Below are 25,813 nucleotides of genomic sequence, written 5' to 3' on the forward strand. Positions count from 1 at the left end.
ATATTCGTCGAAAATCGACACCCCTGGCCTCTGGCTGCTACATGGCCTTCCAAGCACGAACCTCCTCCAAGATGGCACTTCAAGGTCTCGTCCTTCGGCGAAAAAGCCGTTGGCTTTGCGAGTGAATGGATGTAGAAACGGGAGATAGGAGCATTCCTTTTGAAACGGGGTGGTGGCAGTTGCCACCATGCTAGGCTTTCTCTGATATTCTTTAACGGCCTTAGCAGCGCAACAAATCAGTCTATAAATTCGCAATTTTGTTTTTAAAATATTTTATTACTGCACTACTAACCTTGCGCCATCTGTCTGATTTTGAAATTCTACCACAGATTCATTTACATGACCACTGTTCTCTAAACCCTAGGGCCTCAGGGAGAGTGACTATACATGCATCGGTATTAGGATGGATACCATCACATCCGAGTGTACGATGTTAAATTGTTTCTACAGATCTACTATGCACTGCACATGTGTCATCTTCTTAGTTGTTTCTTTCGGTAGCCTCGTGTCTAAGACACCATGATCTAGCTTCGAAGAGTAGAGCACTGTCTCTTGAATTATCATAGAACAATTTCTCCCTCATATTACTTTTCCAATTTATATCATTATATTTCTGCAGTGTGCTTCTTGTCATCATCATCATCGGCCTGACTGCACCCACTGCAGGGCAAAGGCCTCTCCCATGTCTCTCCAATTAACCCTGTCCTTTGCCAGTTGCCGTCACTGTGTCCCCGCAGACTTCTCAATCTCATCCGCCCACCCAACTTTCTGCCGTCCCCTGCTACGTTTGCTTTCTCTTGGAATCCACTCCGTTACCCTTAAGGACCAGCGGTTATCTTGCCTTTGTATTACATGCCCTGCCCAAGCCCATTTCTTCTTGATTTCAACTAGGATGTAATTAACCCGCGTTTGTTCCCCCACCCACTCCACCCTTTTCCGATCTCTTAACGTTACACCTATCATTTTTCTTTCCATAGCTCGCTGCGTTGTCCTTAGCTTAAGCTGAACCCTCTTTGTTAGCCTCCACGTTTCTGCCCCATAGGTGAGTACCGGTAAGATACAGCTATTGTATACTTTTCTCTTGAGGGATATTGGTAAACTGCCATTCATGATCTGAGAGAACCTGCCATATGCGCTCAGTCCCATTCTTATTCTAGTCATTTCCCTCCCATGATCCGGATCAGCGGTCACTACCTGCCCTAAGTAGACAATTCTCTCACTACTTCCAGCATCTCGCTACCAATTGCGAACTGCTGTTCCCTTGCTAGGCTGTTGAACATACTTTGGTTTTCTGCATGTTCAGTTTTAGACCAACCGTTCTGATCTTCCGGTCTAACTAATTGATCATGATTTGCAGTTCATGTGCTGAGTGATTTAGCAAGGCAATGTCACCAGCGAATTGCAGATTACTTAGGTATTCTTCATTGACTCTTATTCCCAACTGTACCCAAATCATGCCATCACAGTTGTGGTCTGAGGGGCGCGATTTGTGGTCTCGGCTTATAGCAAATGCATTCAGTAAAGTAAAAGCATCGAAGTAACTATCGAGGGTAAATCCAATTGTTTTCGCAGATTTGTGGCATCAAATGCATGATCGAGCCGTAACTTTGTCTTCCAAATAGCTTCTAATCACAGCAGGCTACAAAGTGTTCACTAAAGACTGGGGTGTTTCATCTTATACTGCATAACGGCTTTTACCTGGGAGCTTTTGTTGATTTTTGTAGTTGAACCCCTTGTTTGTCACTCGTTTTCTACTGCAGCGGGCATAGCTGAAGCATTCGAGCAATAAAAGCAATCAATAATGCTATTGGAATAAAACCGCCGCTCAATGACGAAGCAGCTTGGCCCTTTCTTTTCGAGTTTAAAAATGTAAATACCGGATCTTTGCGTTTCTACTATCGGGGACAAAAGCCTGAGAGGCGCGAGTTCTAGGAAAAACGTTTTTTGTAGGTCCACCTCGCTACGAAGTCGCCTGACATTGTATGAAAATATTAAAGGCCTAAATGCTCCTTCCTCTGGTAACAGTATCAGGCGACATGGTAGCGAGGTGGAGCTACAATAAACTAAGAACTTGTGTCCCGCAAACTTTTTGCGCCCGATAGTACATATGCTCCACGTTATTTCTACTCAGGAAGCCCCAGCGAATAATGCACCTGGAACACTGAAAGCGAATAGCAGAAATAGATCGAACTGCTTACAGTGCGGCGGCACTTTTGTCGGGAATCGATCGCAAATAATGCAACCTTATTAGGATCTATTAGGAGCCCAAATCGCATCGCTGCAGCATGTACGAAGCTTGCTGTGACCACATGAACAAAGGCCTTACATGACACAGCTCGAAGAGCCTACTAATCGCGCTCATATTAATGCGCTGTATACTATCTCATTTATAAAAAAGAGCCGTGCCGTTACAAATACGAGCTTGCGAACATGATCGAGACGACCGCGAACAAAAGAAATAAAAAAAAATTGTGTTGTCACGTCCGGTAGCAATCAGATTCAGCACTGAAAGCTCTACCTCTCGTTCGGATGAAGTGCACTGGCAAACGGCATTGCGGATTGACGCCGTACTGATGATAGATCTCTCCCAACTATTGACAGAACAGACAAGATGGAACGGCCTTCAGTGAACGCCTAAAAATGGAAACAAGTGCGAGTACATAAAGAAAAAAGAATAGGTAGACCAGGTAGAAGAGCCGTCGCTTTCGTCGCAGTGGATGCGAGGTGAGCGCCTGGAAAGAGAAAACACACTCGACGGAGCGCCCATCCCCACAGTGTGCCGTTCTGATGTCATTAAGGCGCCGCTAGCGTGTGTGCGCACACTGTTATTATTCGCCTCAGTTATTCACATCTTTCAACTCTCTGCCCCATCCATCGTGCAATGGTGGCACCCCTTCTTGATCCATTTTATTTTTCTATCCGAAGTCTGACTGCCTACTCTTCTTTTCTTGTGGCCAGTGTCCTTTCCTGCAAAAGGCCTACACTTTTACATCAGGCCCAACATCTCACTCATACTTCACAAGCAGATGCCATCTGTGAAATGGATGGCTGCTTTGATGTCATTTCGAACAGACTAATGATTAGGCCTTGTAAAATTTGTAGACGAAGAAGAAAGATGCAGGCCACATCAATTTGTTAGAAGCTCTAAGAGTGCCAGCTATTTAATCATTGCACTTAATTTCAGCTTTTTGCGCGAGGATGCTGGAAAGTCACGAGGAAGTTATGAATTTGCGTCGCCGTAACTGTATTTGCGGTGTCATGACAAAGGCGTTGAAGGAGCGACTCTGAAACTCTGAAGGCAGTAAATGTGGTTGGAATTTGGACTGAAAGCTTCTTTTTAGAGTCTACTGCCACTCACCGTACAATGTGAGGTGGAAAGTTGCCTCACAAGCGGTCTCGCGGCTGTCACTCTCTCTGTCGTTCAGAGAACCGGTTTTCCGGAGCGTCTGCAAGAGCTGAACGAATGATGAGGTGCTCTCTGAAAACTCCTTTGATTTCACTCTTCGAGCAGGAGAAACGCTGTGGCGATACATACGCGTCCTGGTTGCAGAGATTATCGCAGCTATTGCACCTTCACGAGAGAGCTCCAGTACCGAAGAATCTTTTTCGTTAAATGACTAGAGCAGGGTAACTAGCGCGAAAAAGTGATACGCTTAGCGTCGCGTGGACGAGGTTATGAGAAAAAGGGAGGGACGGCAGCGATCATTGATGTGGACACTGTGCACTCGAGGCTTTGAGGTCGGTCGCGCTCAGCGCTGGAGAAGGAGAAGGCTATGAGGAAAAGAACTCTTGTACGAAGCGCCACGCCTCTCGTTTTGTGGTTCGTAGAGCGAATGAATTTTTGAAATGAGGTTTTACGTCTACAAGCGAAACGAAACGCACCACACAAAATCCCAGGCGTGCAGGCCATGCATCTACTACTAGAGACAGCAGCGTGCGTTTATCCAGTACTTCGCACGAAGCTGGTTCAATTAAAACAATCATGCATCCGAGTCTTTTTTTAATTAGCACCCCAAGCTTCTTACTTAAACGCTCAACTGTGCCATTGAGTTAACGTTAAGCCCATCCAGAAATATTTCTGATGCTGTGTACTTCGTGGGCTTGCATCAGTCATGGATGCAATGTTGCCAGTAAAAAAAAAAAAGCTTGCGATACTTCTCTACTTTCTGTTGCCTGATGTGTCTGGCATGTCCGGTGTAGCGTTGACATCGAATCAGACGCAAAGGAGTTGCAGCGCAAATGTTTAGACTCGGTGATGTGCTCACCGATATCCAGATAACAGGCATCTTATAGCATGAAGTAGAGAACGGAGCCGTTGATATAACAAAAACATTGTTTCCTTTTGCTACATTTAAACGCAGCAACATTGAGCGAACCTGTACTGTGCTAATTGTATGAGGGCCCAAGGTTTCTGAGAATAGCCTCCGTCAGGCTTTTCTCGACGCTTGTGTGGCGAGTCTGGTTGTGGAGCGAGTACAGCCAGACGTCTCTCCACGCACTAGCCTCGACACCAGTGAGGAAGAGTTTCGCTTGGGCTGAGGTCCTCTCATGAGACTCCGTGCCACTTCCCATTCTGCCAGCGACACCCATCCGCGTAGAGATGTTGACGTGTCCGATGTCCACGATTGCGGCCATGTGTCCAGTCACGTACTGCGGCAGCAACGCGTAGTGAAGTGTGTACAGAGAGGCCGAGTACAGGAGACCCAGGTGCGTGCCGTTGATGAAAAACGCATCTCCCTCGCAATAGGGAGGGAACACCGGACCGCGGAAGAGGTTGCGAGGCACGAAGTTGATGCCTTTCGGGTCGCGACCAACACTGACACCTTTAGCCTTTTTGCAGTAGAACGCTGGCTTTCCCGTTTCGTAGAGATGATGCTGCATGAATGAAAAGAGTATTTTCAGTTAAAGTCGTGTTTTGTATCGCTGACAGCCACTTGCTGCGCACGCGTCATTTTTTTGTGATAAACCCTTACCGGCTTAAGAAGCGTGAAAATTTAGGCCCCAATTTTAGGAGTGAGCTCCGGCCTTTGTAGTTCACGGCAACCTAGCGTAGAAAGCGAGTGGTTGGGCTGCAGGTAGTTAAACGCAGCAAAAACGTGTTTAGCTAATTGTTCAGGATCAGCTTCGCTAGGTGCGAGCTCTCTACGCGATCTAACCTCCTCTTCCATCACTAGCCCATGATAATAGAAGTACTGTGAATGCCCGCTGTGAGCACCTTTCAGCGACATTATACTAAATGCCGCAGTAAGCCAATAAGCTGCGACGTAAACATTCTGAACAAGATTTGTGACTTTCTCTATATCGCGTGGCAGCTATCGCGATGCTGGATGCTGTGGTATTGAAAAGAATTTCCAACGATTTTTTTTATTTTTTGGCAAGAACTATACCACGCCGTTATCAGATATACATTTCTAGGTAAAAAACTACGCCGCATAACATCTCAAGATGTGAATACCTTAGAAAAAGGAAAGGCTTATGGTATGTCCTCTACCAGACCACTTTCCAGCATACTCGTGATCAGACCATACAAAAATAAATAAAGGGATGGTTACATTTAAATACCTGGCCATGTCTAAATGAAGTGGGATATAGGCCATTGCCACATAATTCCCCGATCGACTTATTCTCCGTGTTCAAGCTTTTCAAACCACTCGGAACAAGCGTTCCGTTTAAAGGCCTGCTTGACCGAAAGTTTACTTCGGCTAATTTTGCGCTCGATATAGTGTGCATGTTATGAACAATATTAATTTTTAATATTAGGGCTATGAAGCGTCTAGTATTTTAGATATAAGCATTCAAAAACCTTTGTAGCAGTCAACGCAGTCCCCTAGCGGTGTGTTGGACAACTAACAAACCTGACCGAAATAGACGCACCATTGAGACACCGACGTCGCCGGCTTGCCAGATTCAGGCGCTCAGAAGTGAGTGCGCGCCTCTTGTAAGCCCTTCTTCTGGCGCGTTTCTGGTTGTTTTCAACGCGAAGCTCGATGGTCTCGTAGAAAAATTAACTGCTGACATCATGTCGACGGAGTGCATGGCCGCGGAAAGGAATGCGGAAACACCATGTATACCTCTCGGCCACTGCTCTTCACACCCGATCTCGAAAGATGGTGTCAACTGCCTTGAGCTCAGGTTTTAACGAGAATTCTCATCTCCTTTTCAAAACAAATAATGGTAGGTGGCTGACTCTTCTGCCTCGCGCTAACCCCTTTTGTGGGTTAGGCTTTGTCAATAGACCTCTCCCGGTCTACATCATGCATCAGAGCACATACGTGTTTGGGCCCTATAGGCAAAGCATGCCACGAACCGAGAGGGTTATTAATTGGTAGGAGAAAGGCTTCGAGGCGCCTCTAATCGGGAGAATAAAGAGGCCGGGGGACCGCTCGTCACAAGCTAGCTTAGGCGGTTCAGAAGCTAAAGTGGACGGTTTTGCTCATCGAACAACGCCCTTTTGACGTCACGTTGTTTACACCAGGCAGAAGTCTAAGGAGAGGTCTGCTTCGTCTGAAAAGGAATCAACATAAACGCGTTTATTGCAGGTACAGCTCTGCCCAGTGCGCAATGCCGTCGTGCCCGAGTGTATCTGCTGCCGCGAAGACTCGCAGGCCGGGCTGAGAATCCTGGAAGGCCACGCGTGCGTTACTGAAAACGTCGTATTTTTTTACTGCCTCACGCCGTTCATACATGAGGTCTATTAGAGGAAGCTTCGGCATTACCATCCGAGGCGCGTCTACAAGACCTCAGAGACCTGAAGACATGCTATTTGAATGATCCTATTTTCAAAGGAAGACAACACATAATTTTGATTGTATGTTCTGAATTATTACTCAGTCGATACAGAAATACTGCCTACCGGCAACCTGCGTGATAGGCATATACGGTCGACTGGCGTACGGCAACAACGTCGTTCTGTGGTTTGAAAATATTAGAGAAATTTTTCTGTCCCTGCAGTACACGGGTTTTAAGTGGTTCTAGGTATAGACGGTAATGAACCAAGCGCATAAGTCTTTGTTCATTTGAACCGGCATGTATTTTTCAATGCGCAGTGGCTTGCCCGACCCAGGCGCGCAAAGATGAACCAGCCCACCATCGGCACCGCACTGATGTCACGGCCCTCAAAGAAAAAAAATATATATTTATTTTGCAACACAAATTTTGCTTCTGGCATATTCTTTCGCTTAACACAGCGCTTAATTCTCTGGAGCTACCTTTTCAGACATCCAGCTGATTTTATTGATTTTCATTCCGAAAACCTATGCATAGGCAGGAATACCTTTCGACGGGAAAGAAAAATGAGAAGAAAGGGGCAGGTACTTTTGTTTTATCAAGACAATAACCATATTGTACGCACAGCAGAGCGCACATATGCTGTTCACACGCGCGTGCCCGCTCAAAAAAGCCGACTTGATAATACAAGAACTTTTTCTACTTGGCCTCGAGCCAGTTGAATATGCCTCCTTCCTTCGAGATGTCCGAACTTTGCACAAGCTGTAATCGAATACTGCCAGGCAAACAACGCTCATTAGCATTGCGACGCGATCATCTTCGCTGAGGTTGAGCGAGGAGTTTTCTAGACTTCTACAGCAAATAAAACAAGTTTGAAACTTTTTCTGGGGCGTTTCATCAGATTTAAGATGTGTGTTTTCATATATACCCAGTATTTATTGCGCAAAGTGCTGCACGCGCTATCGGTACCAGCGCTTTGCACGAGCCGCAAGGAGCAGACGCTTGGAACCTGTCCGGACTCGTCACAAACGTGCGTCACTTCCGGTGGGCGGCAATGGCGCCCGTTTTTCCAGTTTAGGTATTGAAATCTGATTTTTACGTGCCGTTGGCACCTTAACTGCTTGAAACTGGAACGTAATGTTTTGCGGGTAGTATAACACAGGGGTGTACTATGAAAAAACAACCTTTTTATCGTTTGCAAAATTTCGGTCAAGTAGGCCTTTAAAGAAAAAAAGAATAAAACTAGGGCACATTAGCAACTTCAGAAGCGCCGCTAAAATTATACGGCTCAATAGCGGCTACTAGTGTGTTAACTCTTATGAAAGGAGATCTAATGTAGCGGTAAGTTTTGAGGACAACTGAGTTTTCAGTACAATGCAGCCCTTTGAAACAGAGCACCAGCAGTGTGTATTTGAATAAGTAATGCTCAGCCCTTTCGTATAAGCCAGATTTTTGCCGAATAAGAAAGATTTTTATGTCCAAGCTGCAAGTCGAGAACATGTAATGACAAACTTGTTCTAATTTTTTCTTCATGTTTTGAATAGAGTTTAGAATTTATTATTCTGAAAGTTCATCATGCTTGAGAAAGTTCATTAAGAAAACCAATGTGAGATCCATTCTTTTCGCGGTTTTCCTTCAAATGTGCGATGTTGCAGCTGAGGGCAAGTCACGCCTAAGCGCGAGATTTTCATATTTTTGTATGCTCCTGCCTACAGCAAGCGAAAATATTTATGCGGTTATAATCATACTAGGCAGTAATGCGCACTTCACGAGCCCGTGTGCGGTGCAGCTTGCTACCAGGCCTGTGAACACGAACCTTATTGCAGACAGAAGTATTCTAAGCTTGTAAACTTTCCTTCTTGCCATTTAGCCTCCCCAAATTCATGTAAGTGCTTAAAAAGATTACCGTCCTGTGTTCTAGTTATATAATCATTATTGTAAGGTAATATACATAGTTAATTAAGTTGGTTGTAATACTTTAACATATTGTACTCTTCTTTCTTATGGTGGCGCTGAGATGTTTCTTAAGCTCTGAGTTATAGCAGAGGTTGACAATTTAATTTCTGGTTCGTTTGCGAGAGATTATATATTGTTACGTAGCCGTTCGGGCTCGTAACCGAAAGGCTTTAATGGGGGGTGACGTGGACGGCACCGGAGAACAAGCCAAGAGCACCCAGAGAAGGCCGGAAACGATCTTCTTCTTCTTTCACTCGGCGGTGCACGCGACTTGCGAAGAGCAGCCGCCTAGTGGCTGCTTGCGGAAACGTGGCATTACCCCCCTCCCTAAAAAAAACCATCGGCCCGATGCATGCGCAAGAAAAGAAGGTAAGAAAAGCAGTTCACAAGAACATGGCAGAAAATAAGCAGTTCGTAAGCCAGGATGGTGAGAAAATGAACGGTCACAAGAAGCATGCGGTTTTGGCGTGGCGGTAGGCTGCTAGCGGTGCTCGCGCGAAAAGTACGGCTTCATTCGCACGACGTGGACGACTTCGGGCTTCTGCTGGCGGCAATGAGAAGTAGAAGAGCCGTCTGGAAGAAGTTCGTATGTGACGTCACTGAGCTGACGGACCACTCTGTAGGGACCGAAGTACTGCTTTAGCAGTTTCTCGGAAAGCCCTCGGCGTCGAATCGGAGTCCACACCCACACCATGTCGTCCGGTTCGAAGGTCACTACTCGGTGGCGGTGATTGTAACGCCGAGCGTCTCGGCCTTGCTGGTTCCGGATGCGCAGTCGCGCAAGCTGCCTTGATTCTTCGGCGCGCTGAGTAAATTCCTCGGTACCAGCTTCGAGGTCATGACCGTTAAGGGGCAACATGGCCTCTAGCATGGTGGACACCTCGCGGCCATACAACAGAGAGAAGGGCGTCATGCGCGTGGTTTCTTGTTGTGCCGTATTGTACGCGAATGTGACGTACGGTAGGATGTCATCCCAAGACCGATGTTCAACGTCCACGTACATAGACAGCATGTCGGCGAGAGTTTTGTTGAGACGTTCGGTCAGGCTATTCGTCTGTGGATGGTAGGCGGTGGATTTACGGTGGGTAGTGCCACTCAGCTGCATGACGGATTCCAGCAGCTTGGCCGTGAAAGCTGTGCCTCGGTCCGTTATGACAACTGACGGGGCGCCCTGCCTGAGGACGATGCGCTCGACGAAAAATTTCGCTGCTTCGGCTGCCGTGCCTCGTTCGAGGGCCTTTGTTTCAGCATAGCGCGTGAGGTAATCGGTAGCGACTATTATCCACCGGTTGCCCGAGGAGGAAGTTGGAAAAGGGCCCAACAAGTCCATGCCAACCTGCTCGAATGGAAGTCTGGGCACTTGGACAGGCTGCAGTAAACCAGCTGGCCTTACAGACGGTATTTTCCGTCGCTGGCAATCGTGGCACGTTCGTACATAGTGGCGCACTGCCGCCGCAAGTTTGGGCCAGTAAAAACTCTTTTGAATGCGAGCCAAAGTTCGAGCATAGCCGAGATGACCGGCGGTGGGCTCATCATGACATGCCTGCAAGACTTCGTCGCGAAGAGTGTCTGGCACGACGAGGAGATAATCCCTTCCCGTGGGAGAAAAGTTGATCTTGTAGAGCACGTCGTTTAGGAGACAAAACGAGGAGTGCGTTCTGGCGAAGGGACGGGGTACTTCCGTAGTACGCGCTTTCAGGAAGTCGATGAGTGGAGCGAGTCCCGGGTCCTCACGTTGGCGCTGCGAAACAGTGACTGCGTCGACAGTTGCGATAAGAGGGAAGTCGGGCTCTTCGTCTTCGTTCGCCGACTGGATAGGCGAACGGGACAAGCAGTCGGCGTCGTTGTGCTGGCGTCCGGACTTACACACGATGGTCATGTCGAACTCTTGTAGACGTAAGCTCCAACGTGCAAGGCGTCCGGAGGGATCGCGCAAGTTCGTCAACCAGCAAAGAGAATGATGGTCGCTCACGACCTGGAAGCGGCGGCCATAAAGATATGGGCGAAATTTCATCACTGCCCAGACAACAGCGAGGCACTCTTTCTCGGTGGTGGAATAATTGGTTTCAGCACGAGACACGAGACAAAGTCTGGCTAGCGTACGCGATGACTCGCTCAGCGCCATCCTGCCACTGTACGAGCACAGCGCCGAGGCCTACGTTGCTTGCATCCGTGTGAACCAGGGTCTCGGCATGGGCATCGAAGTGGGCAAGCACAGGCGCTGTCCATGTCCCGGACCTCTTCTCGCAGCGGTTCAGCGAGTCCCGACCGACTCCCGCTGGTGTCTACGCCCGTTCATCGCAGGAGCCGCCGCGTTCACGGCCTCTCCCCAGAGTTCGGTCTCCTTCCCGACCGCCGCCCCGTTCAGCTTTATCCCATGGCGCAGGCGAGTTCCCCTCATCTAACCCTCCAGCAGCCCCGTGTACCGACGAGTTTCCATGGCGCTCCTGCTGAAGACGTCGACGACTGGCTTGAACAGTTTGGACGTGTGGCCAACTTTAATCAGTGGAGTTCTGCCATGAAGCTGCGCAACGTATACTTCGCGCTGGAAGACGGCGCCAAAACCTGGTACGAGAACCGGGAGACCGGTCTTCAAAGCTGGGATGCCTTCCGCCAGCAGCTGCGCGATACGTTTTCCAGCCCCGACCGCCGCGACCGAGCGCGCCGCCTCCTAGAAGCCCATATCCAAAAGCCCAACGAGAGCGTCGCCATGTTTGCCGAGGACGTGACCCGTCTTTGTCGGCGGGCTGATCCCGACATGACGGAGGCCGCGAAGTTGCGCCACCTGATGCAGGGGGTAAAATAACATCTTTTCGCTGGTTTGGTGCGGAATCCCCCCCAGACCGTTGCCGACTTCATCAGTGAAGCAACCCTCATCGAGCGAGCCCTGCAGCAACGTTCCCGACGAAACGAGTCTGCATGCGTTCAGCCCTTCAGCTCAGTGGCCGCTTCGTGCAGCGCCAGTGAACATTCCTCTTTGCGAGAGTTGATCCGAGACGTAGTTCGCGAGGAGCTCCGGAAACTCCACATCATCTCGCCTGATCCCACAGCCGCTGCCCTCACTAAAGTCGTGCGCGAGGAGATCCGGCAAGCGTTTGCACCGCCTCAGTTGCTGCCCGAGCCACGCCCTCTGAGTTATGCAGCAGCTGTCCGTCAGCCCGCGGTGGTTCCCGCGCAGCCTATCCCGTTTGACTCGCAGCCGCCGTCCGTTCTGCCGCCACCCTCCTACCAGCGGCCACCGCAGCAGGGACTCGCCATGCAACCACCGGTCCGGAAGGCCGACATCTGGCGCACTCCTCGTCAGCGGCCGCTCTGCTTCCACTGCGGGGAAGCCGGCCACCTGTATCGGCGCTGCCCCTACCGTGAACTCAGGCTTCAGGAATTTTCACGTCACGCCCCGCGCTCACGGTTCGGTGAGCGACCTCGAGAAATCGAGGATTACCTTGCTACCCAGCACCTCCACCAGTGTTACGTAGCCGTTGGGGCTCGTAACCGAAAGGCTTTAATGGGGGGTGACGTGGACGGCACCGGAGAACAAGCCAAGAGCACCCAGAGAAGGCCGGAACCGATCTTCTTCTTCTTTCACTCGGCGGTGCACGCGACTTGCGAAGAGCAGCCGCCTAGTGGCTGCTTGCGGAAACGTGGCAATATGTGCTCCTGATTTATAAACTCTTTTTATTTTAGTGTTTGTCTTCATTAAATTCATTATTTTTCTTTATCACTAGTATTCGACTTTTACTTCCTGTTCGGGCGTCAGATTTCATTTCGAATATTTCTGACCCTAGTCTACAAGATTTCTGTCACGTGGCTGCCGCACTCTGGCATGAACCCGTTGAAGTTCATTTTTAGCCACTTTCTTTAGAACCCGTTTAAGCGAGTTTTGCAACTCGCAGCGAAATTCAAGACAGAATGCAATTCAGTACGAGCATTTAAAGCTTTGTTTTGTTTGTCTTTTATTTTCGCAAGCGAAACACCACGGAAGTTCCTAATAATGGTAGTTGCAGGTTCGCGCTCTGCATAGCTCAGCAGTTGAGTTTTTCAACAGTAAAGATTGCAAAATAAAGCTCTTTGCTCTCCGCAGACAACGCTAGTTTCAACAAGGGAATAAGATCTCTTCTAACTGTTGCACTGCGCAGGCAGAGAGACGAAATTTCTTCATACGGCCTCCTGATGGCATGACTGCCAGTTATATGTGCATGAATTTTTCAAATTGCATTTCTTCGTTCCAATTCAAACTGAGCATGCTGGCTCCTCACACTGCTTAAATTTTACGAAAGTATGAATCTAACATATTGATTTGTTTGCACTAGAACCGGAATAAAAAACCTTTACTTTCCAGGGAAAAGAAAGCATTGTCTGCTAACAAGTTTAAAACTCGGTACAACGACACACCACAAGACAAGGTAGCATAATGCTTGGCAGTCTTGCTTCGCCCGCCTAAACATCGATAACTGTGCAGCTTTGAAGGCCCGATAGCCTACGCAATGATTGATGGCCGCTTTCGAGCCTTCATACGTGTCTATGAAGACATGATAAAGTAAAAAGGATGAAAACCCTGAGACAACCATTGTACCTCTTCAAGTTATTTGCAGCCATTTCATGCTGCAGTGTGACCCCTCGTTTACCTGAGTACAAACCACAGCAATGGCCAACGTTTTCCTGTTTTGAATACTTGTTATTTGAGCGTCGTCTGTGTATAACTAGTGATTAATTTGCTCTCGAACTTTGCGCAAAAACCTATGGAACTTTGTCAATTCTATCCTCCAAGTATCCAGAACAGATGGCACTGGTTACCTGCTGAAAATGAGTCACTCACAAGAGAACACAAGCCGTAGACATTGACATCGTTCTCTGCCATGTTTTCATTAGCTTTTCAGTCACCTATTCTTGTGATGCAAGTTCGCGCTGCTAAATCGAAAATACCAAGGAAGTAAAAAATGTCCGAGGCTTAGCTAAGGTTAAGCCTAGTCAGATGCGAAGCATATTGGTGGCTAGGCTTGGTAATACATGGCTTTCCTTGGTTGAATACTTGGTCATTTTAATACAACCACTTCGCCGTGGGGGAAGACAACGGCATGGCTACAGCGGAACGCCGACTAACCCCGAGACGCGCGTTGGGTGAGCGCCTGGATTGCCACGGAAGCCGCGTCTGCCTGCCCGGTGGAGCGAGCGTTTCACCTACACCGAGTGTGAACGCGCGTTCGAAATGCGCGGGAATGCCGCTCGAGGACATTCCGGCGTCTGTGCGATGGCATCGTTCTCCCTTTCCCAGCGCGTGACGGCGATCTGTCGTGACGTCATGTGTCACGTGGTATGTCACGTGGTGTGACGTCACTGTACCACGTGGTCTGCACGGCGTGCAACCACAGCGACGGCGCGAGGTGGGCCCCCGTCTTCCTCTGTCGTGACGTCATTTGTCACGTGGTATGTCACGTGGTGTGACGTCACTGCACCACGTGGTCTGCACGGCGTGCAACCACAGCGACGGCGCGAGGTGGACACCCGTCTTCCTCTGTCGTGACGTCATGTGTCACGTGGTATGTCACGTGGTGTGACGTCACTGTACCACGTGGTCTGCACGGCGTGCAACCACAGCGACGGCGCGAGGTGGACCCCCGTCTTCCTCTGCCGTGACGTCATGTGCCACGTGGTATGTCACGTGGTGTGACGTCACTGTACCACGTGGTGTGCACGGCGCGTAACCACGGCGACGGGCTGTAGTGTACCTCTAGTAATAATGCTTCGCATAAAAATAATCTACCCACAGGCTGCTGCTCTGAGGGTCTTCTCTCGGAAATATAGATTTGCATAATTACCATTTTACACTCACCGGGAAGCGGAGGTTAGGGCTCCAGTTTTACAGTGGTGTATAGTGTTAGCAAAGACAATGCTCCCACATATCGCTAGGCTCGTAAGAGTGGCTAGGCTCCAAAGATTTCAGAGTGAATGTACGCACCGAGTAGTCCTCGAGGGCTATCGGGTCGGCAAATATGGTGTCGTTAACGTGCACGAAGAGACGGAGCGGCCGTCCCTTGCCGCAGCGGTCTTCCACCCAGCGCATCATGTCCAGTGCGATCTCGACCGAGTTGTTGGGCTCGGAGTTGAAGGCGGATATCAGCGCGTCCCCGTAACTTGAGATCTCGCTAACCACGGAGTCCATCCTGAAAGCAGAGGTTGTGATAAGAACAGACCGTAAAGATTTTAACTTTGAACGTTGATAATACTTTATGGGAGGCTACTTTATACCGTCGGAAATATATGTATTGTTTTTCTGACGAATCCAAGCATAAGAGCTATTTTTTATCGTAGCTGTCCGAACTTTCCGCCGCGGTAGTTCTCTATTATGCGGGATAATTTAAGCCACTTGTTTGTCACACAAGCTTTAAACCTTTTGTCACGGCCTATATTTGTTTTATTTTAATCAAAAACCATTATAGCATCGGCTAACCACGTATATGTTGTATTAGTCGCATTTATTTATGGATGTAACGAACTTGTGCTTGCAAAGGACAATTCGCATAATACCGCTTTGTAACCAAGATTCTTACGATTAAAGGTAGGTAGGTAGGAAAGACTTTTATTGCTCTAGAAAGGTGCTAGTAGCAGACGAGAAAGAAGAGGTCCATCTTCCTTCTTCTCACAGGGTCGGTGCCCCTATTCCAGGGCTCCGCTGAGCTTCGCTGCTCGTTGGGCGTGCTGGATCAGACCTTGTTGGCAACCCAGATCGCCGCTGGAGAGCCGGCTCTCCCACTGTTCTGCACTCGGGTCTTTGCGAAAGTTGTCGTTTTTACTGCATTCCCACGTGATGTGGTACAACGATGGTTTGCTGCCACACTACGGGCAAGTGTCCCGATATTGCGTCGGGTAAATCTTGCTAAGGATATGCAGGTTTGGGAATGTTCCTGTCTGCAGTCTTCGCCAATACACTGCCTCTAGTTGATTTAGATCAGGATGAGGCGGCGGATAGCGGATCCGTACCCCCTTATAGTAGTTCAGAATGTCTGAGTACGTAGGGCTGACTCGGTCGGGTAGATCGTCCGATTGGGAGGAAGCTCGGCTCGTATACCCTCGAGCTACCTCGTCGGCGCGTTCGTTCCCCGCTATGTCGGTGTGTCCTGGCACCCAGTAAATGCTATGTGTGACTTTTGGTGGGGCCGCGCTCTGGAGGAGCCGGAGCGCGGCGCGACCTATGCGGCCGTTCATGTAGTTACGGCACGCTTCTCTCGAATCTGTAAGGATGGTAAGGGACATGTTGCTTCGATAACCGGCTACCGCCGCTAGAGCTACGGCTAGCTCCTCCCCTTCGGTTACCGTGCAATCCCTCACTGAGGCGCTAGCTAATTCCTTTAAGTTCGAATCAATAACTACCGCCACTGTGCTGTTATGTGAGCTTCCTGTATACGGAGCCGCGTCCGTGTATACCGTTGTGGATTTTGTAGCTAAATTTTGTTGTACATACCTCGCCCGGGCTGCCCTACGGGCCGCATGCAAGTTGGGGTCCATGTTCCGGGGAAGGGAGCGAACCTTTAGCGTCTGGCGAATTGCGTCCGGTATGCTCGCAGTACGATTCTCGAATTCCGCAGTTCGGCCTAGCCCCAGTCGCCTAAGGAGCGAGCGCCCCGTAGGAGTCTGCTGGAGCCTAGCTAACTGCGTGACCAGTTGGGCTTTTTTGATCTCTTCGAAGGTGTTGTGAATTCCAAGAACCAGTAGTTTTTCGTTGGAGGTGTTCATTGGTAGATGCAGGGCTGTCTTGTAAGCTTTGCGGAGTATGGTATCTGCACTATCCACTTCTCCTTTGTTGAGGTTGAAGTACGGGAGGGCGTAACCCACGCGACTGACCACCAGGCTCTGAACCAGGCGCAGGGTATCCCCCTCTCGCATGACGCTCCGCTTCTGCGACACGCGCGTGATCATTCTGGCGACCTGAGTGGTCGATTGCTTGAGAAGGCCGAGCGTATGGCCGCATCGCTGGTTGCTCTGCAGCCACATTCCCAAGACTCGTATCTTGTCTCGTTCGGGAATTAGCTGTCCTTCGAGGGAGACATTTAGGGACCCTTCCTTGTGTTTCCCTTTGTGGACTCGCAGGAGTTCTGATTTTTCGGCGGAGCAGGCGAGGCCTCGTGCACTGACATATTCTTCCACGCAGGTAGCCGCTGCTTGCAGTCGTTCTTCTTTCTGGCCGAGCGACCCAGTGGTAACCCAGACCGTGACGTCGTCAGCGTATATTGCGTGCTGTGTGCCTTCGATCTTCTCGAGTTGTCTCGCGAGGCCGATCATGGCCACGTTGAAAAGTAGTGGCGAGATGACGGACCCTTGAGGTGTGCCTTTGTTGGGGGTCGAAAATTTAGCGCTGCGAAGGTCTCCGAGCCCAACCGTTGCAGTGCGGTTGGAGAGAAAGGCCTTCACGTAGCTGTGAATCTTCTCGCCGCAGTGGAGGTTGTCAAGTCCTTCCATTACAGCCGTGTGGCTAACGTTGTCAAAGGCTCCTTTGATGTCGAGGGCCATAACCACGTTCTCGCCTACGCTCGGGACGTTGGTGAGGACTTCCTCTTTAAGTTGTAAGAGGACGTCCTAGGTGGAGAGGTGGGCTCGGAAGCCGAACATACTGTGGGGGTACAGGTCTTCGTCTTCCATGTAGCTTTGGAGCCTCCGAGTAACGACTCGCTCGTAGAGGTTGCCTAGGCAGGAGGTGAGTGAGATAGGTCGGAGATTTTCGATCTGGAGTTTCTTACCCGGTTTGGGGATCATTACGACCTCTGCATGCTTCCACTCTTCAGGAACCGTTCCTGCGGCCCAGTGCCCGTTGAGGAAGGTGGTCAGTTGGTCGACCGCCTCGTCGCAGAGGTTGCGTATGAGTGCGTTCTGGATCTTGTCTGCTCCCGGCGCAGTGTTGCGCGTGCATGCCTTTATGGCAGCGAACACTTCTTCCCTGGTGATTGGCCTGTCTAAGTGGGTGTTCGGTTTCCCAGGTATGGTTTCGCGTATGCCGCAGGCAAGGTCGTGCCGTAGCATTTCTCTTTGGCCTTATCTAGCAGTTCCTCTTCCGTACCCTCGAAGGTGTGGACGAGTCTGCGGATAGCTTTCCCGCTTTCGGCCCTGGTTTGGGTATGGTGGTGGTGGTGAAAAACTTTAATCAAAGAGAGCTTGAGGGTTAAAAAAAAATGAATAACCCTGCTGCATGGTCGGTATCCTTAGTCCGGGACACCGCATGACGAGGCCCCGTCTCGCGCCCTTTGGGACTCCAGTGTGGAGCAGTTGAGGAGGGCAGTCTCCCATGCCTCTCGGGTGGGGGTGGGGGAGGGGGGAAGGTGAGGATTCTGAGTACATGCCCACACCATGTGAAAGATATCGCAGATCTCTCCACAGTGCGGGCAGCGCCCATCTGTGTTCGGATCGAAGTGTTTTGCTATTGCAGGACAGAGAAGGGTTCCTGTCTGCAGGCGCCGCAGAGTTCGCTCCTCCGCCTTACTCAGCCCCTTGGCAGGTGCCGGGTAGAGACGGTGGCTGTCGCAATAATAAATTAGGATTTCGCGGAACCGCAGAAGCGGTTTATGAGCTTCTGAGCCATGAGAGCTAGGATGAGGAGCCCGGTGTGTGAGCGCTCGGGCGGCCGCATCAGCGGCCTCATTGCCTCGTAGACCCTGGTGGCCAGGAGCCCAGATCACTTTTGTGCGAGTTGGATCGGCGAGAGCGCGTCTTAGAATTTGCGAGGCCAGAGGTGATATTTCGCCTGCAAGATAATGTTCACAGGCCCGGCGAGAGTCTGTAATAACCGTTTTCGATTTTGGATCGGCGGCAGCGAGAGCTATTGCGACTTCCTCCGCTCGTGTTGAATTTGGGGCCCGAAAAGATAACCCATCGACATTCATTCCCCGGTGGACTACGGCAGCCGTGAAGAATCCCGCGGGCGACGGCCCTGTGATGTCCACGTAATAGACGCCCTCTTTATACCCATATTGCCTCTCAAGCGTGCGAACCCGCGCTTGTCGTCTGCCTTCATGTGAAGCCATGTCCATGTTACGCGGGAGCGGAGCGACCAAGAGCATGTGGCGCCACAGCACCGGGATGTTCTCCGTCCCCTCTGGTATGCATGTGTGTTGGATGTGTAAGCGGTTTAGCAGGCGGCGCCCAGGCACCGTCTGCGATAGCCGCGTATATTGGTTCACGAGGTGGGCCTCCCGCAACTCCTGATAGGAGTTTACCACTCCCAACGCCTTCAGTTTGGCGTTGGAGGTAGCCACCGGAAGGTCCAGTGCTCGCTTTGTTGCCTTCCTGATGATGGCGTCAATGCGCTCGTCTTGTTGTTTGGTGGTGCGTAGGTACGGCACGGCGTAGAGGATCCGGCTGGTCACGAAGGCATAGGCGAGCCGTAGCGCGTCCCTGCCCCGCAGACCACCCCGCTTGTTGGAAACACGGCGGATCATGCGCCCTACCTGTTCACCTATGCTCTTGAGTTTCGCTATAGTAGAGTCCGGCCTAAGTTTGTTATTGATGAACAGACCCAGGATCCGGAGCTCCGCCACTTCTCTGATGGGACCGCCTGACAGAGATATGTGTAGAGACGTGTTGTCCTTGTGGTTTGTCCTGACGTGTAGAAGCTCTGATTTGGCGGGAGCACATTGGAGACCACAGTCGGCAGCATATGCTTCGACTATGGTGGCGGCCTGCTGAAGGCGGTCCTCTATGGGTAGGGTCGAGGAGGGTCTTGAGTATACGCCACGTTTTCGCCGTGCTGAGGGTGCCGTCCAGCGAGCTACTGAACTGCTGCCAGCTCTGCCTGGCCAGGTGGGTCGCGTACTCCTCCGCCATCTTGGTGACTTCTGCGATCTTGAGCTTGAGCTTCCTGTTAAAGCGCTGCTTCTTCCAGCGCTTGGTGAGTCCTCGACGTGCCTCCCATAGCCTGATGAGCCGAGGGTCCACCTCTGGTGTTTGCTCGGTGCGATCCACTTCCTGAGTGTACCGCTTCTGGATGACTTTAAGTTGTTGGCACCAATCATCTATGGAAGTAATCCCCCCTTCCAGGTCCGCGCAAGCCTTGCGGAAAGCCGGCCAGTTGGTGATCTTGGCTGTGCCGAGCTTGCGCTTGATGTTGGTGGCTGCTATCGTGGTCTTCAGGATATAGTGGTCACTGCCTAGGTTCTCCAGCAGATTCTCCCACGTTGCGTGCTTCACTCCCCTGACAAACGTTAAGTCCGGACACGTATCCGGGCAGATCGAAGTGCCAAGGCGCGTGGGTTGAAGTTCGTCTGTTAAGAGGGTACATTGGATCGCTTCCGCCGCGTCCTCGACCTGTATACCTTTGTGATTATTAGTGGGGTATCCCCATTGCTGTCCGCGAGCGTTGAAGTCGCCTACAATGAGCAACGAGTTGCTTTTCGCAAGTTTGCTGGCCCCTAGAAAGAGTGTATCAAAATTCGCGTCCCGCTGGCGAGGCGGGCTATAGAGGTTTACGATAAAGACACTCTTTTCCTTACGCTTCTTTTTGGGAATAATTTCCGTCACTAAGTGTTCAATTTTGGTGTTGGGAATTGGGTCATGGGCTATGGCTACCAACTTTTTGCTGACCAAGGTTGCCGTGCGTCCGCTATCGTAGCACGTATATCCCCTGAGTGACGGTGTCGTATTAGTTTCCTGTAAAGCTATTATATCGGGTGTGGAGCCTTGCGTATGTAAAAACTGCATTAGGAGTCCCTGCTTTTGGCGGTACCCCCTGCAGTTCCATTGCCAGATTTCTAGTGGAGTTTGTTTAGCCATGGTTTTGTGCATTTTTCTGATTGGAGCCTTCAGTTCCGAAACGGCGCTCGTGGAGTTTGTTTAGCCATGGTTTTGTGCATTGTTCTGATTGGAGCCTTCAGTTCCGAAACGGCGCTCGTGTATGAGCCTGTCCCGGGCCTCGTTTGTTATTCGTTGCGTATTTTGACTTTTGACGTGGTTGCGGAAACTTTGGTCCTGCAACGCAACTTTTTGCTGTAGTAATGTGACGTTCTGTTCTGACAGGTTGAGTTGGACCTGCATGGCATCTAATCTTTCATGAGTTTGGCGGAACTGTCCTTCGGTGCGAATCATGAAATCATCCATGCGCTGCATGAAACCTCTTAATTCTTCGGGGTTCACTGCTAAGGGGGTTGGAGATCGTTGCACTTCGGCCGCCGGGGTCGGGGGCCGCGGTACGTGCCCTGTTCTCTGAGCCTGCATCTCTTTAATGAGGTCATCGATTTTTTTTTCGGAGATGTGCATTCTCCTCTCTTAGTGCTTTAATTTCTTTCGAGTTACGCGTAATATTATCTTGATCCGAGTGCGGAATCAGTGGGTTTGGAGAGCCCGCTCCCCAGCTCACCTTGACGCCGCCCTTCTTCTGTTGTTTCTGCGGCGGTTGCTGCTGCTGCTGCTTCGGCTTGGCCGTTGACCGGTTGAGCGGCGGGAAAGAGTCATCCCTGGATCGGCTCTGGCTGCGATCTCGCACGGTGCTAGGGCCTCGGCTCGAGGAACGGCCATGGTCCCGCTCCGAGCTAAGCCACCTGGGTCGGCGCTCTCGACTCAGGTGCGGGTTCCGCTGCTGCTGCTGCGGTTGTTGCTGCTGCGGCAGTTGTTGTTGTTGCTGCTGCTGCTGCTGCCATTGTTGTTTCCGGGACTGCCGGCCGCCGGTCGTGCTGCCCCGGAGCTCGTCAGTAGTCTTCAGGCGTCGACGACACTCCCTGGTGACGTGGTCGCCTTCGCACACCATGCATTTGGCCTTGCACGGGTGGCCTTCTGGTGGGTCGTGTGTGCCGCACGTCTTGCAGAGCTTGGTGTTCGGCGTTGGACAGACGTCCGAACGATGGCCTTGCTCTCCGCACACGTAGCAGATCTGCCTCGTAGGACGATACGGGTAGGTCTTGAATTCTCCGGAGCGGTAGATGACCCACTGCGGGATATACGGGCCGTCGAACGTGATGAGCGCCGTTTCCGACTTGCCCAGCATTCTCGCTTCCAGGATCTTCACTCCTTGGGATCGAAGCCGCAGCCTCGATTTCAGTAGGGCCGGTGATTGCCCCGGCATGACGCCGTGGATTACCGCACGCTTCAGGTCGTCCGGTAGGGCTGGATAGGTGTTGGTCGCATAGGTCTGGTCATTGATCGTGAGCTTTTCGATCTTCCTGAGCACGTCGCCGATGTCCAGGTCGGGCGTGCTCGCAATCATGATGTTCGATCCGGGCCGGAGTCTCATGATGAAGTCTTCTTCCTTGATCTTTCCTCCGCTGGCCGCGACGAGTGCTTGCGTTGCCTGGTCGACACGGATTTCACTGATTTTTAGGCCTCCCTTGGGGCGATAAATGATCTTGATATCATCCTTCGGTAGCGGCGGCGGACGTGGCCTTATCTGCCGCTGCGCTCCCGCCAGATGCGGTTTTAATGTAAAGCGCGGCACGCCACTCGCTTGCGTCTCTGCTCCGCCAGCTGCGGCTGTCGGCGCTATCTTGTTTGCTTCTTCCCGGGGATCGCCTGGCCCCTTCGAGCCTTTCTTCGAGCCTTTCCTTTTTAGGCGCCGTTTGTAAGAAACAAGCTCCCAACGATCCATGTCTTCGTCTTGCAGTGAGTCGATGTCGGCCCCGTCGTCCCGCTGCGGTGGCGAGGTCTCCATGGCCTCGGCCACTGCGTCCCCGAGTCCGGGGCTCGCATTGACCGGCGACGCGGCAGGAGATTCGTCCGTACCTTCAATATTCGCCGAACCTTGGGCCGAGGTCCGGGTAGGTTCATTCATGATAGGGTCGTCAGCGTCCCGGGGTTCCATGCTGGCCGATGTCTAGACACGCAAGCACCGCACGGGGCCGCCCCGGGAGCGCGCTAGGCCTACGCTAGGCTCAGCGCTCCCGGCCACAGGTGGCCACTCAAAAGTCCGATAAAAGTCCAAAAAATGGGCCTACCGGCTCAAGAGTGGTGTCGCCGTGGTCCAGGGGACGTTATCCGTCGATGTAGCCGAAAAGTTTCGGTGGCCCACGTGAAAATTCGGACGGAATCTTCGAAAAGACACGGAGCCGATGTGGAGTGCGTCCGTCCACATGCGAACGCCCGCGTTCGTCCCTTACGATTAAAGAACCGTTGATGAAATTCGGAGGTTTAGTATGTTGTACAAGGTTCGACTTTTCTTTCAGCGAAAAGAACATATATTTTGGTTTTTGTTTCTCTAGTAGCCATACATGCAGATGACATTTTATAATGAAGAACTCTTTTGAATAGAGTTTCAATGGGTCGAAAATTGCAATGATGGCAAAGAAGATTGAGAAAAAAATTCGTTATAGTCTTTGACAAATTAAGCCCTGTAAAATAATAAAAACCGTCGGCAGCAGTTGTATTATAGTCTCTGACACCATATATGGCACCATCTCTGAGACTTTTTTCGCGATAGCGTTAGGCCTCCAGTTGCGCAGGAAATTCGGCATCGTTGGTGGCGTTATGAGCGCAAAAACAGTTGGCCCATTCAAGTTTGTTATCAACCAACTAGCCCAACAGAAAGTACTTCTGCCCTACCTTCCACCTAAGTCGCGTGAACTTGTGATGTCATCAGAACCTGCTCACCGTGGCAGGTGACAGCCTGCCCATTGGACTGTAAGCAAAATGTCCCGCGTGGCAGGCGTAACTTAAATTAATGGTTAGTCATAAGAGGTTGCTCGGGAAGAGTAAGCTGGGTCTGACAAGCTGTACTAGTACTTGTGTTTAAGACCGCCACCTGCAGAGTCAGTGGTATGAGGACTCCCTGCGATTTTAGAAAGTAAATTAGAGAACGACCAATTCCACATATATGTCCATGCAGGCAGCACCTAAGTGGCAGAGAAGTACTCGCACGGGAGGGATCCATGTCCGCGGAGTGATACGCAGAGAGGAACTTAAAAGAATGTCTTGTGGAGCTAGTTGATAAATGTTCATATTTGGGTAAAGGTGCGAAACACACACACAGACACAATCCCGTCTACATTCCTTGTGTATGTGTATTTTTCTCAACTTTCACCAAAGATGAGTAGAGAGGACCCTATGGCGCAGAAAGGACCCTTTAACGTACCGCGTCATACCCTTACGACGGAGCATATCTTCCCGTCAAGGTTTTCGCTTTTAATGTTTATATTTGGGGATATTAGAGCTTACAGATGATTGCGGCATGCCACATTGCAATGGACGTTTACTAGTCAATGTACAGCGGGCATCACTAGCATCACCACATGTGCTCTTACGAGGAGAAAACTCACTTCACCTCACTTCGCCTTCTCATCCACTCGCATATAGAAAGAAATACGATACCCTGCTGGCGACTGCGAGTGTTAAGTTGTCAACGCATTTTCTTCAACCTCGTAAATTCATAGTGAACCCAGCCTCCGGTCGCTGTTCACTGCTGCGTTCTGCAAAATAAAGGATACTCAAGTATCTAGAGACTCGTTCCATTATTCACCCATAAGTGTCTGCATCTTTAGCCCTGCCTTTTTTTTTCAAAACGTTGTTGTCGCCCTTGAGACTGTAAAGCTATTTAGACAATGTTACTTATGCAGAATGTTAATACACAATAATTACTTCGGGGTCGAATAGATGGCTGACAAGGAGTATCCATGTAATCTTGCGAGGTCAAATTAACTCATTTTTATACCTTCAGTCGAGTTAAATCATACACACACAATCATGGCAAGAAAAGTGTCGGCGCCACTACTTGAGACATCATGGTGTTTCGAGTAGGGAACAACTGGCATAAACACTCGCCTGTCAGTCTACGTGGAAGACATCTATGCGAAAGTTTTTATATAGAGCACTAAGAAGTTTATGTAGTTACTCTTTCCCAAAGAGATAATACTACGGGTGTCAAGAGCACCAAAAAAGTTGGACTTATTGCTCGCTTCTCAACTGCCTCCTAGTCTAACCTCTGATGTCAAAATTTAATCTGTTCTCGGCAGTATCATTCAAAGGCGTTTCTAGCGGAAGGCGCTGATGTGTTCAGGTGAGCAGAAAATTTCATTTAAGTGAAAGCATAAATATCTAATATCAGCCACAGATTGCTATGAAGCCTACCCGGTTACTATTCATTGTTTACCTAATTTTTCACTACCTCCTTCATCTCCTCCCTAAAGGCCCGGCGTTGGCGACCACACTGAGGAGTGCAATTTCTGTGCTTTTCCTCTCGACGTGAAACAATTGTCTTCTCTGCATAACGTCATGACTTTTGCTGCTTTTGTAAACGTTGCTTACATTCCCAGGTCGTTAACGTAACCCATGTAGAAGAGGAAGGACCAGTTTGGCATCGCTGAACGCACGGCGGCATGTGCCATGGTGCGCCGTATGGCGTGGCGCCGCGCCGCATTTTCGGGCCAGGACCGGATCGCGAGGACAACCTGGGTGGTGTTGCGGGCGCACAGCCATGGCGGGTAGTGGGAGAAGATGGAGGCCCAGGTGTGTCCCTTCCGGCAGATGAGCACCAGTCCGGCGATCGACAACACGCAAATGGCCAGCAGGGCGCGCGGTGATCGGCTGAAGCGGATCGCTGCCACAAGGAGCCTGTGTATCATAGATGCATGAAAGAAAGAACACAGAGGAAATAAAACGCTATCCAGTTGTCTTCAACTAGACACGAAGCAGTGTCAATGTGGCACAGTACACCTAAAAAGTTGGCAGTCTCTTAGCTCTGCTATGCCAGGATATACGTAGCGTGAGCAGTGGCGTCACGTGGCTCTGCGCCGGCGGCAGCAGCGGCGAGCGCGCGCGGTGATGCGGGTGAACGCACGCGGCGAGGCGCGCCAGCTGTTCGCAGTGACGTCACTCGCTCCTCGCGCATGCGCAGTATGGTCGACGGAGGGAGCACGCGAAACGGAAAGACTGTGGCCAGTGTAACTCACGCTAAAAAATAGGACAAAATAGAATATACTAGCTACCATATGCGACTTCTCACCTATGCTCTGCGTACACTACATTTCGATATGCCACACGTATACGTCGTCACATGCACTCTTCTACAACGCTCAGACTATTGATTCTGCTGCGCTCTTTTCGTTGTATTTCCTAGCGCTTATGAAGCTGCTATTTGCCAACACATTTCAGTTTTGGTGCTGCGTTTCTAACACCACCTCCTTTAAATAACAAAAAAGGAAACACGACGACAGAGGGCTGCAGTTGTAGT

General features: G+C 50.5%; 1 protein-coding gene across 1 annotated transcript; it reads right to left on the bottom strand.

Moving 5' to 3' along the window:
* Positions 1-4,386: 4,386 nt before the first annotated feature.
* LOC149340672 (beta-1,3-galactosyltransferase 9-like) lies at positions 4,387-25,381 on the bottom strand. Its single transcript, XM_089551332.1, has 3 exons — positions 24,889-25,381; positions 14,639-14,843; positions 4,387-4,875 (listed from the first exon to the last, which is right to left on the bottom strand). The coding sequence occupies exons 1-3, from the start codon at positions 25,203-25,205 to the stop codon at positions 4,387-4,389; spliced, it is 1,011 nt and encodes a 336-aa protein (XP_089407458.1). The 5' UTR covers positions 25,206-25,381.
* Positions 25,382-25,813: the final 432 nt, after the last annotated feature.

Source organism: Amblyomma mixtum, chromosome 6, assembly GCF_055824585.1.
Source record: "Amblyomma mixtum isolate Tamu chromosome 6, ASM5582458v1, whole genome shotgun sequence".
NCBI lineage: Eukaryota > Metazoa > Arthropoda > Arachnida > Ixodida > Ixodidae > Amblyomma > Amblyomma mixtum.

Bases quoted from the DNA above. Each gene is read 5' to 3' on its own strand.
- LOC149340672 (XM_089551332.1), bottom strand. From the start codon at position 25,205: ATGATACACAGGCTCCTTGTGGCAGCGATCCGCTTCAGCCGATCACCG. The intron at 14,844-24,888 runs GTAAGCAACGTT...CTCTGCTTTCAG, and splicing joins TACGTTAACGACCTGGGAAT to GATGGACTCCGTGGTTAGCG. The intron at 4,876-14,638 runs GTGCGTACATTC...TCATTCATGCAG, and splicing joins TAGCCCTCGAGGACTACTCG to CATCATCTCTACGAAACGGG.